This window comes from Danio aesculapii, chromosome 25, assembly GCF_903798145.1.
Source record: "Danio aesculapii chromosome 25, fDanAes4.1, whole genome shotgun sequence".
Lineage (NCBI taxonomy): Eukaryota > Metazoa > Chordata > Actinopteri > Cypriniformes > Danionidae > Danio > Danio aesculapii.
The window spans coordinates 2,423,831-2,439,282 of NC_079459.1; the positions used below are offsets into that span (position 1 = coordinate 2,423,831).

General features: G+C 37.4%; 1 protein-coding gene across 1 annotated transcript in view; it reads right to left on the minus strand.

The window, feature by feature from the left end:
- Positions 1-15,452, minus strand: part of ccdc136b (coiled-coil domain containing 136b) — a 35,699-nt gene that overhangs the window by 2,293 nt on the left and 17,954 nt on the right. Inside the window, exons 3-7 of the mRNA XM_056452000.1 lie at positions 12,089-12,163; positions 10,004-10,306; positions 7,326-7,437; positions 5,212-5,472; positions 3,785-3,916 (exon numbers count right to left, since the gene is read on the minus strand). Of these exons, the coding sequence (XP_056307975.1) occupies positions 5,391-5,472; positions 7,326-7,437; positions 10,004-10,306; positions 12,089-12,163 (572 nt within the window). The 3' untranslated portion in view covers positions 3,785-3,916; positions 5,212-5,390. The remainder of the gene's footprint in view (positions 1-3,784; positions 3,917-5,211; positions 5,473-7,325; positions 7,438-10,003; positions 10,307-12,088; positions 12,164-15,452) is intronic.

The window sequence follows — 15,452 nt, forward strand, 5'->3', positions numbered from 1 at the left end:
AGCTAAATATTGATAGATATTGAATTCCTGATACACTTTAGCCAAATGCAGAATGAAAAAAGGAAACAAATAAATAAATAAACTAATGAGTAAATATTGAGCAGTCAATGCTTTTCAAACAAACAAACAAACAAACAAACAAACAAACAAACAAACAAAGCAAAAATATAAACAATAAAAACAAACAAACAATATAAACAAACAAAACAAATAATATTTATAATATAAATATAATATTTATTACTTAAATATTAAATAATATAATATAAACAAACAATAATAACAATATAAACAAATAAAACAAATAAATACTAGTATATTTATGTATACAATTTGTGTTATAAACAAACAGGCAACAAATAAACCAATAAATAAATAAACTAATGAGTAAATATTGAGCAGTCAATGCTTTTCAAACAAACAAACAAACAAAGCAAAAACATAAACAATAAAAACAAACAAACAATAAACAATATAAACAAACAAAACAAATAATATTTCTAATATAAATATAATATTTATTACTTAAATATTAAATAATATAATATAAACAAACAATAATAACAATATAAACAAACAAAACAAATAAATACTAGTATATTTATGTATACAATTTGTTGTTTATAAACAAACAGGCAAACAAATAAACCAATAAATAAATTAATACACAAATATTGTTATTATTATCTATTTATTAATAGTTAATAAACAAAGTAATAAGTATAAATAAATATTGAGATAAATATTGATCGGTATTGAATCCCAGATGTGTACTATACACTCTAAATACAGAATTTTAAAAAAGAACCAAACAAATGAGTAAATATTGAGCAGTCAATGCATTACAAACAAACAAATAAACAAACAAACAAAGCAAAAATTAAACAAAACAAGTAAAAACTAGTATATTTATGTATAAAATTTTTTTTATAAACAATCAGGCAAACATATAAACCAACATACATTATTACACATATATTGTTACTATTATTTATTTATTTATTTATAATAATAAACAAAGTTATAATTACAAATAAATAAATACTGAGGTAAATATTGATCACTCTTGACTGAACTTTTCCTTCGGCTTAGTCCCTTATTTATCAGGGGTCGCGACAGCTGAATGAACCGACAACTATTCTGGCATCTGATTTACACAGCTGATGCCCTTCCCCTCTTGCATTCACACACACACTCATATACTACGACCAATTTAGTTCATCCCGACTCCCCTATACCCAGAGGAAACTCACTCCCACACGGAGAGAACATGCAAGCTCCCCACAGAAATGCCAACTGGCCCAGCCGGGACTTGAACCAGCTTTGCTTTGAGGTGACAGTGCTAGCCGCTGAGCCACCGTCCCTGACCAAACTTAAAATGCTCTAATTTGATCCCTTTTACAAGATGTAAAATAAGCCTTTGGTGTCTCCAGAATGTCTGTAAAGTTTCAGTTCAAAATACTCATTAGGTCATTTATTATACCCTGTTGAAAATGTCATCTTGAGGTCAGAGGAATTGTAGCCTTTAAATGTAAATGAGCTGGTTTCCCTCACCCACTGTTGTCCTGCTTTACATCAGATAAACAGCAGACAAACTACAGTCAAAAAATACCACCGTAAGACTGAACCAGAAACCGTCACATTGGTTATTTGTTGTGGAGTTTATTCAAGCCTTTCTGCAAAGATGAATCACACACAAATGCCTTTACAAAGTTCACAGTACACACACACACACACACACACATTTAACTTTACACTGTTTTTGCATGTCTTCTTGTGGCAAATGTGACCAAATACAAGTTTATACCCACTGCTATATCCATTATGTTACTGTACAAAACAAACCAGATTTAACGTCCACAAACTCCTTTTGTGTGATTGAAGCATCCTCGTTTATCATTGTACTGACACTACACGGCTTTTACCGTCTTTTTTATTACAAACTTTTACTGTTTTAAAAAGTTTTAAACTCATTCTTGAAGTGCAGATGATCACAGAGAGTTGGAACAGATCTTTTCATCTCAGTTTCTTTGCAAATCCTGTTCTGTGGACATGTTTATAAACATTACTACAGAGCAGTGGTGTAGTCCTTGCTATACTCACGTATACTCAGTATGCCTACTTTTTTCCACGAGCTGTTTGGGTATTACGACTTTGGAGGATCATACACTCAGTATACTCACTTGTTTTGGTGATTAAACGTCCCTAATTTATGTCTCCTTTAACGGTATACCAAATGTTTTTTAACTCGCATCTTCATTTGTTGCAATTGGTGCATTTTTGTTTAACTTGCGCCATTGCGTATTAAACATTTGTTCCTGTTATAACTTATATTATGATAGTGAAATATGTAAATTAGCCTCTAAGTTTTTAATATGTTTATATTTATGCTATTATGAATTTTTTTTTTAAAAGTGGCAGTTTTATTTAATACCTGGATAAAAATGTACTTGAGTATAGGCTAGTATTTATATATATATATATATATATATATATATATATATATATATATATATATATATATATATATATATATATAGCTAATGAATCAAAGAAACATTGACATTCGTTGTTTCTTTTCCTACTTTTAAAATTTGGATTGGGTGGGTTATAGTACACCACCTTTTTTTCAGGACTACACCACTGCTACAGAGACATGGTAATAAGCTCCTGTCAATCAATTCAGTGGGCAGGGAAAACCACACTCCTATGTCACGTTGTGGTGAGCCTCAATATCAATAGAATTTGGATCTATTTTAACGTCAGGAAATGCTAAAACAAGAGATTTGTTGTGTTTCTATCACTCCGATATGACTGTGGACACACTGTACCTACACAGTTCTGTCCAAACAGCTTTCAAATGTTGAGTTTGCATAATAGGAGCCTTAAGTGCTGTATTTATTTATTAATTTATTAATTTTCAGAACTGTATTTGTTGAATAACACATTCTTATCAATGTACAAATTTATACACAATCATCTATATTGCACTATTGCTTCATGCTGTAACACACACACACACACACACACAATTTAAAAATTATTTCTGTAGATTAAAGTGTAAAAATCATAAATTTACCTTAAAATAATCCGCTAATTAATGCTAATTTTTCATTCAGTCATTTGTGTCTGCTTGTTTTCTTCTAAGTATTATAGGGTTCGTAATACATTTTGAAAATGTCCCTATTATTTCATTAAAAAAGCACGCAAACAAGAAAACAAGTTGATAAACAGACTGGGTTATCATCACTCTGTGTTAATACACATTTTGAAGCATCACATGAGAAACGACTGAACGAAATTTCAAATAAAAATGCCTATTTTGGACGTGGAATTGGTTTGAACTTCACATTAAAAAGGGTCGGTGCGAATAATGGGCGATGCGAACTCTGAAGTAGCGACCATTACACCCATGTGACCAATCAGCTGCCTCCATTATGCTTGCCTTGTTTACCGTTGGTTGCTAGGTAACCAATACTACAGTCGGCTGCTCTAATAACACACCTTAATTGCCTTTGGGATATTTTTTTATGATTTTTTTGTGTTTTTGTGCATGTTTTTTAAAGATTTGTTTCACATTTGGATGGAAATCTGACTAATTATAGCATAACATGAGCAAGCAATTCTTTTAATTTTATTTATTTATCTATATATATATATTACATTATTTTTTTAATTTTTTTTGAAGTCGGTCAATCATTTGTGACCCAGATGTCCAACAGTGTCGTAAGTTTTGTTGGATAAAAGCACAAAACAGTGATTATTTTTTATCTAATCAGCACACCTCTTTGACGTCAGTGCTCTTCTCCAGCTCTTCTCGGCAGCGCAACAACTCCAGCTCCAGCTCAGCTCGCTCCTTCTGACTCGTCTCATACATCTCTCGCAGATTCTGGAGTTCATTCTTGAGTCCGTGACACTAGCAGACATAAATAAGAAACATTTAGCCAAGACACTTTATTCTTTACCATGTATTGTTGAGCTGTGCATGATGCATGATAATAGATTTAATACTCTGTTATTCCATTGTCAGCTAAATTGATTAATTTGCAATCACAATGGTTGAGAGAATAAGATGACCGTATGTATAAGTTAATTAATTTCCCTTTTATGTCAATTAATATGTTAATTTTATTGCCTTTAATTTGAAATGAGGTTTTAGCATCTGGACTCTTCATACCTCCTCTCCCTCAGTCATCTATCCGTCAAGCAAATTTTTTGTGTTAGCCTTATTGGTTGGTGACCAAAGCAAGAGGTGGCAGTAGCGCACCAAAAAGTTTGTTGTTGACCACCGTAAAACAGGACGAAGAAGAAATCGTCATTCTGGCCAACATATGGATTTTACTTTCATCGGTTAGATACCGGCCTCACAGCTCTGTGAATGTTGGTTCTGTCACGTATTGGTAAATGTAGCTTGTGTGGACGCTACTGCACTACTTCACTAATAAAATAGCTTCGCTACTGAAAAGCTTTTTGGTTTATAAAGTAGTGACGCTACCGCTACGCTACTGAGATATGTAGTTAGCTAGAAGCCACTACTTGTAGCGATGCTACTGTCCAACACTGTGTATTTGCAATTTGTTGTTTTACCGTAATTGTTATAGGAATTATTGAATTAGGTACCATGAAATTAAAATAAAGTTTTATGGATGTTAGTTTCAGTATATCTATTAGCTAGTGTGCTCCAGATCAGTGACAAAATTCATGATTAGAAAATATAAAACTGATATAAACACCTAAAGCTTGCATGACAGTTTGTCACTTCCCCTAAATTAATCAATGATTTTTTTCCACGTCACCTCATACTTTAGTTTCTCATCGAATCTTCTGACCAATCAGATGCTCTCTAGTATCTGGGATGCCCCGCCCCCTTTAAGATGCTTTTCATCTGCTTTTCATCTGATGCTCTTGACTCAACCACTAAACTGGCAGAGCTGTAATAAAATGAATGCTATTGGGTGTTTTTTTTTAACAGGGGAGGAGCTACTTTATGTCCCGCCCTCTCTTTAGTTTTCAGTTGAGATTACGTCAAACATCGAATAAAAACTGCACATTTGAAAGCACTTTACGATACTTTTAATGTTGTATATGTTATCTTCTGATGGTGATCAATGGTACAGCAAATAAAAATTTCTCCTAAAGTAGATAATAAAGTCCTTAATTTTAGACTTAAGCATTTTCTTAGTGATTAAAAAAGAAATCGCAGTGGTTTACTTCTCTCTGCATGTGTGTGGCCTTCTCTTCAGTCTGTTTGAGCTGGTCTCTCAGTGAGAGGATCTCTGGAAATCCTCCTGTCCAGCTGGTGGGGGTGACTGGTTTCCCATCAAACGAGATATTCTTCTGGATACCAGCATCCACCAGCCTGCAGTTGGAGCTCATCTGATCCATGCTCATTAAAGAAACTTCGGTTTCTGTCTCTGTTCCCTCGTCTGTCTCCTCCTGTTCTTCTTAAGAGTGACGCAGGAACTGCCGGAACTGTGACATCAGAGTTCAAATAAGATGCGTTCATACAGAAGAGTAAGTGTCTGCGTATTAGGGAAACATGCAAGTTACCTCATGAAATCCAAATCCATGAGACTGGGGCTTCTAGTTCATGATTTGTAGCTTTGAATGTGCTTATGTTATTGTGCTCTTAGATAAATGTCTACATATTTATATGTAGGGAAAATTAATTTAAAAATGTATAATACATATACACTACCTGAAAAAGTCTTGCCGCCTATCTTAGTTTTAGAAACAAACTTGACTTCTAGTTGATCATTTGGTATCAGAAGTGGCTTATATGAAAGGCAAAGGCCTCTAGATTATGCTTATTTTAGCAAAATAAAACATGATCATGTCTTGATTTTTAATGATTTAATCAGGACAGTAAGGTCTGACTTTGCTTTGACAAACGTCTCGTCACTGAACAGAAATAATGTCCAGTATAGAATATAAAGTCATGCTGCAGTGGAAACTCCCAGAGGTCATCAAGATTCTTTGCATTCATCTTCAATGCCTCCTCCTCCATCTTAGCCCAGACATGCTCAATAATGTTCATGTCTGGTGATTAGGCTGGCCAATCCTGGAGCAGCTTGACCTTCTTTGCTTTCAGTAACTTTGATGTGGAGGCTGAAGTATGAGAAGGAGCGCTATCCTGCTGGAGAATTTGCCCTCAACAGATAATTCATCAGAACAATCGACTTTCTGCCACTTTTCCAAATGATCAACTAGAAATTATTATTTGTTGCTCTTACAACTGGCATCGACGACAAGACAGGTAGTGTGTATTTCTGTTTCTTTAAATTTAATCGGCTACGTGATTATAACATCATAACATTACTCACAATTATAACATAACTCGTCCCAGGCTTGCCAAGTCCTCAGTTTTCCTACAGAGTTGGGGTACATATAACAACTTGCGGTGTTTTTTTTTACTGTTATTAATATGAAGTTTTAACACTTAGTTTCCCTGTGTTTGGTTGCAGCTGAAAGGACATCCGCTGTGTAAAACATGTGCTGGATAAGTTGGTGGTTCATTCCACTGTGGCAACCCCTGATTAAAAAAGGGACTAAGCTGAAAAGAAAATGAATGAATTATTTAACCCTTAAAGCATAAAAATACCAATATTAATACCGTAAATAATATTAAATTAATTTTAAAAAGCCAGTTGCCTAGTGATAAAGTGTGCCGACTTATTGCACTGAGGTGTTCATTGTGACCCGAATTCGATTCCCGGCTCGAGGTCCTTTGCTGATCCTTCCCTCATCTCTGAAAAACCCTAATAATAATAATAATATATAATAATAATAATAATAATAATAATAATAATAATAATAATAATATTTGTCTGTATTTGTCCGTTTTTGGTAATTTTGCAAAAATGTTGGTAGAGGCTTGCTTGTCTATTGAACCTGGGTAGCACTGTTGTCCAATAAAATACTCTTATTCTTATATTTACTGGCTTTAGTTTACTTAATGTGAATGGTTTTGCAGGCTGTGATGTAAACTAAAGACTAATTCCTAAATTTAAATTGACTAATGCAGATCCAACATCCCAAAACCATTATTAAAAAGTCAATGCAGGGACGAAAAAAGAGAAAAAGTAAGGAAAAAATACCCCAAAAAAACCAAAAATGTCACATTTAAAATATGTTTCTTGTTTAAATGACATTTTTTGTATGATTTTCAGAGGGGTTGTTACCTGTTGCCTAAAGTCAGATGCACACTGCAAATTTTGGGCAGTTGGAGAATTTTCAAACTTTCATTCAGCAATTTTCACATATTTCAAATGTCATAAAATGGCAAATCTGGAGACGGACTAACATCAAAATATGCATCCGCTCACCTCCTCTTCTGCAGCATCTGCAGTCTGTGAGCCAGTCTGGTGTTTTCCTCTTGCAGTGCCTGGCACTGTTCCCTCAGACTCTTACAATCCTCAGTCAGCTGACCCACATCACCTAAACAAGCAATACAAAAACATCAAATGAAAATGATATTTCATATATACCAGGGGGTGTCCAAACTCGGTCCTGGAGGGCCGGTGTCCTGCATAGTTTAGCTCCAACTTGCCTCAACACACCTGCCAGGAAGTTTCTAGTATATCTAGTAAGAGCTTAATTAGCTGGTTCAGGTATGTTTGATTAGGGTTAGAGCTATACTCTCCAGGACACCAGCCCTACAGGACCGAGTTTGGACACCCCTGATATATACAGTCAAGCCCGAAATTATTCACACTTTTTCTTTAACACTTTCTTTAACCAGAAAATACCACAGGCTTTTTCTTTCTCAGCTTTATTTACCTTTAAACAAAAACTTTAAGTCAGAATTTGCCAGGGGTATGAATGATTTCCGGCTCGAATCTATGTATTGATTTCTTGTACATCAACATTAAGCAGTTTATGTTTATGCAAAGTCAATTTGTAACCAAATAATGTTACAAGAAACTGCACAACTATTACATTTATTTTATCAAAAAAAGCTCTTCCTCATCCAGGCCTGAGCGTCAGATTTGTCTGTATTTTCACATCACAATGCCGATGAGCCACTGCATCTGCTATTCTCTAGGAGCTCCTCCTCACTGGACTCTGTGAGCTGCAGGCGTTTCTGAAATGCTTCAGGGTTCCACCCTTTATTAAAACGAGTGTGATTTATGACCATCACTGCCGGACGCTAACCAGCTTCAGAAATGAAGTTAATTCATCATGTGTTGATTTTAGTATGATGTCAACATGGGCCAGGGTGTTCCAGACACCGTCTAAATAAGAACATCAACATATTCAATCAATGCCAAATCACCTTTAAACGAACCTTATATTCCAAACTGTGATTAGTAAAGTTTAATATTATCAGAGTTTCGTCTTAGATGATTATATATCCATTAAATCGTTTGTAAAATTACAATATGGACAGCATGCCATGTGGATTTGAAGTATGTGTATATAATGATCTGCAATGCGTAATCTGTACTTTATTGGATCGTGACTATTATCTTTTTACATGGAGTACTTTTTTCACTTAATAAATAAAAATTTTAGCTAGTATATTACCGATGTAAACAGTTAGCTTTAAACAGTACCGGATCCCAAAATACGGACCCGCATTTCTCTCCGTCACCATACCACATGACAATCTCAAAACATTATGTAATTCTGAGTGTGCCTCACACAGGTGAGTGGGCTTGTCAAACCACCTGCAGAAAACACAATCTTTCATTTCTCTGACACAGGGGGAGGGGTTAGGAAGATTCTAAGGGCCCATGCACTTTTGGGGCCCCCAGAGATACTATGGGGGCCAACCACCGCAATACTTTATACATACACTCACCGGCCACTTTTTTAGGTAGACCTTATTAGAACTGGGTTGAACCCCCTTTTGCCTTCAGAACTGCCATAGTCCTTTATGGCATAGATTCAACAAGGTACTGGAAATATTCCTCAGAGATTTTGGTCCATATTGACATGATAGCATCAGTTGCTGCCGATTTGTCGGCTGCACATCCATGATGAGGATCTCCCATTCCACCACATCTCTAAGGTGCTCTATTGGATTGAGATATGGTGACAGTGGAGGCCATTTGAGTACAGTGAACTCAGAAACCAGTCTGAGATGATTCGCGCTTTATGATGTGGTGCATTATCCTGCTGGAGGTAGCCATCAGAAGATGGGTACACTGTGGTCATAAAGGGGCCAACAATACTTAGGTAGGCTATGCCGTTGACATGATGCTCAATTGGTACTAATGGGCCCAAAGTGTGCCAAGAAAATATCCCCCACACCATTAAACCACCACCAGCAGCCTGAACCATTGACACAAGGCAGGATGGATCCATGCTTTCATGTTGTTGACATCAAATTCTGACTCGACCATCCGAATGTGGCAGCAGAAATGGAGACTCATCAGACCAGGCAACGTTTCTCCAATCTTCTATTGTCCAGTTTTGGTGAGCCTGTGTGAATTGTAGCCTCAGTTTCCTGTTATTAGTTGACAGGAGTGGCACACGGTGTGGTCTTCTGCTGCTGTAGCCCATCTGCTTCAAGGTTGGACGTGTTGTGTGTTCAGAGATGCTCTTCTGCAGACCTCGGTTGTAACGAGTGCTTATTTGAGTTACTGTTGCCTTTCTATCAGCTGGAACCAGTCTGGCCATTCTCCTCTGACCTCTGGAATTAACAAGGCATTTGCGCCCACAGAACTGCCGCTCACTGGATATTACCTCTTTTTCTGACGATTCTCTGTAAACCCTAGAGATGGTTGTGCGTGAAAATCCCAGTAGATCAGCAGTTTCTGAAATACTCAGACCAGCCTGTCTGGCACAAACAACTATGTCACGTTCAAAGTGCCTTTAATCACCTTTCTTCTCCATTCTGATGCTCGGTTTGAACTGCAGCAGATCATCTTGACCCTGTCTGCATGCCTAAATGCATTGAGTTGCTGCCATGTGATACTTGGTATCAAAGTAACCCCCCCCCCCCCCCCCCCCATCTTATTATAGCGTTCTCAAATTTAATCCTGTGTATTCTTCTCACCCTCCTTCCTCTGCTGTAGACGGCTCTGGCTCTTCATTTCTATTTCAGCCCGGAGTGTGACCATCTCCAGCTCATACTCTTGTCCGGTGTCCTCCAACCGTGCGATTTCAGCCCGTAAGCGGCATAGCTCCTCCTGCAGACTGGCGATATCATTCTCCCTCTCGGCCGCAGCCTCCTCCGATGCCTGCTGCAGAACGAGCACCTCCTCCTGTGCCGCCCGCAGCTCCTCCTGTGCCTCCAGCAGCTCGCTCTCCTTTTCCTCCTCCAGACTGTCCATCTCCTCCTGGACTGAACGAAGCTGGGCTACAGAGTTAGAGAGATCATTGGAAATGTATTTTAAAAATGTCAAACTGCTGCAACAAATTTGTGATTTTGATTGAAATGTGCTCATAAGCTTGTATTTGTTGCCATCCAGTAGTGTTTATATATTAAGGTTCAAATTAAAGGGCACCTATTTTACCCCTTTTTTATGATTTAATATTAATATTATGGTTCTTCTGAGTGTGCCAGTCTAGGTTCAGTTCAAAACAATTCAGATTTTTTTATTATAATGTGTTAAAACGTCTCATTTTGGGGGTGTGAACACAGGTCGTTGTTTAAGGGTTGTGTTGTTTCACATGAAAATTAGTTTCGAATTCCCACCCAACTTTACAAGGGGGCGAAACCAAGAGCTCCCCCGCTTTGTGTATGGCAACAGACAGGCAGACAGAGAGAAGCAACATGAGTGAGAAGACCAGCATTCAGCCATACATGTACGTCACAGACTAAGCAGAGACTACTGTTGAGGAATCACTATTCCTAATGTGCCAGAATGTGTCAGAGTGATATTTACAAGATCATTTGTGTCTTTGTATAGTTTTACAACCAACTGTGTGCTAGTTTAAAGTTCCAACCTTGTACACCGACTAATAACCACGCACACTGAATTAACTTTGACTGAGGCTATAACTGAAGGGCGTCACATACCAGATGCGCCACTCAGAGCCGTGACACGGCACACCAGATGCGCACATTCGCATGTTATTTATAATGAAACTATTCAAATGTCGCTCTGTGGCACGGCAGAAATATGAACATATGTCTCCTGAGTCGTAGCTGGGTGCCACGGACAGCCGCCGACTTGCGGCGCCAGTGTGTGTACCCTGATAAAAACCTAAAATGCATGGCGCGTCGCCGAGCAACGCTTCTGCTGTGCGACCTGCTTAAGGCAAGTTTGTTATTTCCAATGGAGGGACATGCATGTGAGGCAACCCGCTCGCACTTTTCAGCTGCACCTAGTGACAGGGAGCTTCTGTGACCACGGGAAACACAAATGGCATAAGTTTAAGGAAGACGCAATGAAAAGTGCACATGTTTGCAAACCCACCTAAAGTTACAAACAATGGCGCTGTTGAGTGCGATCATGTGGTGAATGTTGATCTTGTGTTAAGCCCAATGAGCCTTACATCTAAAAATAGAGCAAGGGTGTTCCATTGGTGACATTGCTTTGACTCACACACTGAAAATGGCGGACGTAAAACAACAAACTGAGGATATGGTAATGCGCGCCTGACAATCAATATTGGTGGGCGGGGGGACCGCACTCCTATGTCAAGTTGCGGTCAATCTTAAAATTGATCCACCGTTTTTATGTTGTTAAATTGAAAAAAAGAACTGGTTGTGTTTATATCACCCCAATATGACGGTCTATACACTACACCTGTCCATATGTCCTACACATATGTCTGTCCAAACAGCTTGAAAAGAAGATTATTTCACTATAGGTGCCCTTTAAGTCCAGAAAAAGAACCAAAAATGTTGTCAAAACATTCAACGTGACTTCATGGTATCAAACTGTAATCATATGAAGTAGATATGATTTTGTTCTCCTTTGAATCTCTGTGGACCATGGAGCTCTCAGATTTAATTTCAGTTTGTGAGGATGAATGAATGTCTCGAGAGATCAGAATGACATGTTGGTAATTAATAACTGGATTTTCATTTTTGAGTAAATCCTATCCCTTTAAGCATTCAAATATTTCTGTGGAACAACTGCAAATGAAACTCCTGTCATCCTGCCTTTTTTGTCCGTCCAGAGTCTCTTACCTTGCAAACGCTGGATTTGTCTGGTGAAGGCCTCGGCCTGATGAGCACTAGCTAAACGTTCTTCATCGAGAAGACCTGAATGGGGATAGAGAAAAACATTTGAAATACTTTTTTGGTCAAAATGGTGGTAGGATAACAAAGCAACATTGCAAAAGCAAGAGTGATGTTGTATCTAACACCTTCGGTTCTACTCGTACCGTTCCAAACAAGATTCAAACTAGTATCTCGGGCATGGGACTGCAGTGTCAGTCTCTAGTTTGCCTCTTTACACCAAGGGAGTGACATTTACTTGCCCAGCGCCTATTAGCTTGCCTCCATTACCATAACCCCTCAACCTCACTCCTATTGCAGTCACAGCACTAATGTCACTCTCCTGGCTCTACTTGTGCAATTCCAAGCAGGATCTTGACTGGTGTCTCTGGACTTGCAAGGATGTAAATAACTACAGCCTTTAAGGTTTACCTGCACCGCTTCTATTAGCTGTCCTCTGTTACACTCACCATAACCTCATTCCCATATGGGTCACGGCACCAAGTAACCCCTAGGGTTCTTACTCAGCCTTTCTCTGAGCAGGATGCATGATGAGATGCAAAAATTTGGGAGCGTCTAGTATCAGTTGCTCATGACTGAGGCGAGGGGAGTTCGGTTTATCTGGTCTACTAGTTGGCCTCTATTACTCTCCCCCTAAACAGACTTCCACCTTACCTTCACAACACGATTACAAGCCCTTCCTCTCACCCAGGATCTGAATCAGTGTCTCTGGGCTAACAAGAATGAGAATGTAGCGTCTATCACTATTGCAACTCTTGAGGTTAACCTTTCACAGATTTCACTATCAGGCCTCCATTACACTCATCTCTGCAAACCTCACTTCCATCTTGTAACTGCACTAATGTAGTCCATAAGGTTCCAGCATGAGAGACGCAAGGACAGCAGCCTCTAATGTGTTGCTTGTGTGCCCTTTTAAAGCTAGAGACAGATTATCTGCACAGCTACTATTAGCTGGCCTCCATTAGACCCTGCCATAACACAAGGCTCATTCCACGGCACCAAGTAGGAGTCACCGTGGGAGCCTCTACCATAAATGTGCATCTTGAGGCCAGAGAAGTGAGGATTACCTGGTCTACTTTATGGCCCTACACTCAACTTTTAAACTGAAAACCACAGACCCTTTCAAGAGTTCACACTTAGCTAATGATTGATAATAAGCTTGTTTGGAGGGAGCCCTTAGCTTATACGATCCTCGAGCCCTGTGCTCCCTCCCGTTAGCAGGGTGAGAGGGGAGTTTGAGCTCAGGGAGATCTCATTGAACTTCCAAACTTATGTCTGGCTAATGACAGCTATAGGGATGGCTAAGGAGAGATATACGGCTTGCTAGGAGCTTGACTATGATGCCAATTTGGTATGTTCAATTTACATGTTTTTTGGACTGTTGGAGGAAACTCGAGAACCCGGGGAAAACCCACACAAGCACAGGGAGAACGAGCAAACTCTGCGTAGAAATGTAGACTGGTTTTAGTTGGGAATGTAACCAGAAACATTCTTGCTGTGAGGCAACAGTGCTGATCACTGGGCCGCCGTGTCACGTAGGGGTGGGGTGGGGGCGATTCTTCAAGACGAAGATACTGAGATAAGAAACTTTGGTTATTTATATTGAGTTAGGAATCATCTGATTAGTGAATCGATCGTAAGCTAATGTGGGTCCAGCTGTGGACAATCATAAGCACCTGATCCTCTCGAAATTAGTTTATAAATAAACTTCACTTGATTAGAAATATCTTTTATAATGTACTGTACAGTTGAAGTCAGAATTATTATCCGCCCTTTGAATTTTTTTATTTTTTTAATATTTCTCAAATTGTTTAACAGAGCAAGGAAATGTTCACAGTATGTCTGATAATATTTTTTCTTCTAGAGAAAGTCTTATTTGTTTTATTTTGGCTAGAATAAAAGCAGTTATTAATTTTTTAAAAACATTTTAAGCTCAATATTATTAGCCCCTTTAAGCAATATTTTATTTCGATAGTCTACAGAACAAACCATCGTTATACAATAACTTGCCTAATTACCCAAACTTGCCTAGTTAACCTAATTAACCTTAAGCCTTTAAATGTCACTTTAAGCTGTATAGAAGTGTCTTGAAGAATATCTAGTCTAATATTATTTACTGTCATCATGACAAAGATGAAATAAATCAGTTATTAGAAATGAGTTATTAAAACTATTATGATTAGAAATGTGTATACAGAAACTGGGGGGAAAATAATTGAGGGGGGCTAATAATTCTGACTTCAACTGTAATACAAACTATTGAACAGAAGTGATTTTATAATAGAAAGTGAAATAATGTTACATCGTCCTTCAACATAACAGAACTATTTGTGTAAAAAATTAACCTAAAATATAAAAATAAGGGATCATAACTAAATTTGATTCCATTTGATTTTTATTTTAATACTGCTTACGAATGAGTAAAACACAGTCATAGTAATGATTCATCAAAGGGTTCTTCTTTAATTGGCAGAAAGGGTAATACATTTATAATATGTTTAATTTTTTGATCTCTAATCAGGGTAATACGTTTATCTTTAAAGTATATTTTAGGTAAATTATGCAAAAAAATATATAATCTAGTCTTTATAAGTATAATAAAACCTTTTTATTATAATTTTATGTGGAAAAAAATGATTAATCTAGTCTTTTACATATAATAAATTCTTTTTATGATCATTTTATGTAACAAAAAAGTATTATCTAGTCTTTTTAAGTATAATAAAGCCTTTTTATTATAATTTTATGTGAAAAAAATTAATAATCTAGTCTTTTTAAGTATATTAAAGTCTTTTATGATCATTTTAGGCAACAAAAAAGAATAATCTAGTCTTTTTACATATAATAAATTCTTTTTATGATCATTTTATGCAAAAAATATATATATAATCTAGCCTTTTTAAGTATAATAAAGTCTTTTTATGATAATTAAAAAAAACTCTTACAAAGTGCACATTTTATAGCCGGAAAAACTCATTTGAAGCTGTATTGGAGCACTGAGTGGAACATTTATACTATACTATGTTCAGGCCTGAGAGCGCATTCATGCAGTGACACCTCTTTAGTGCTCACTCTCCAGGGTGGGACTGATCTAATGCTACGTCTGAGGTCACAAGCGACCAGGAACAGCACAGCAGGGTCACCGGAGATCATCCAGGAATGATCGCCTGAATAAAAGCATGCGCTGGTCAGGACAGCCCTTCTGGAATCTTCTCTCCGCATGCAGCTGTCATTTCACATGCCTGTCGCGTTACACACAAACAGTCCACAGTCACACCGCCAGATCATTACCAGAGTCCCGGGAGTCTGTCTG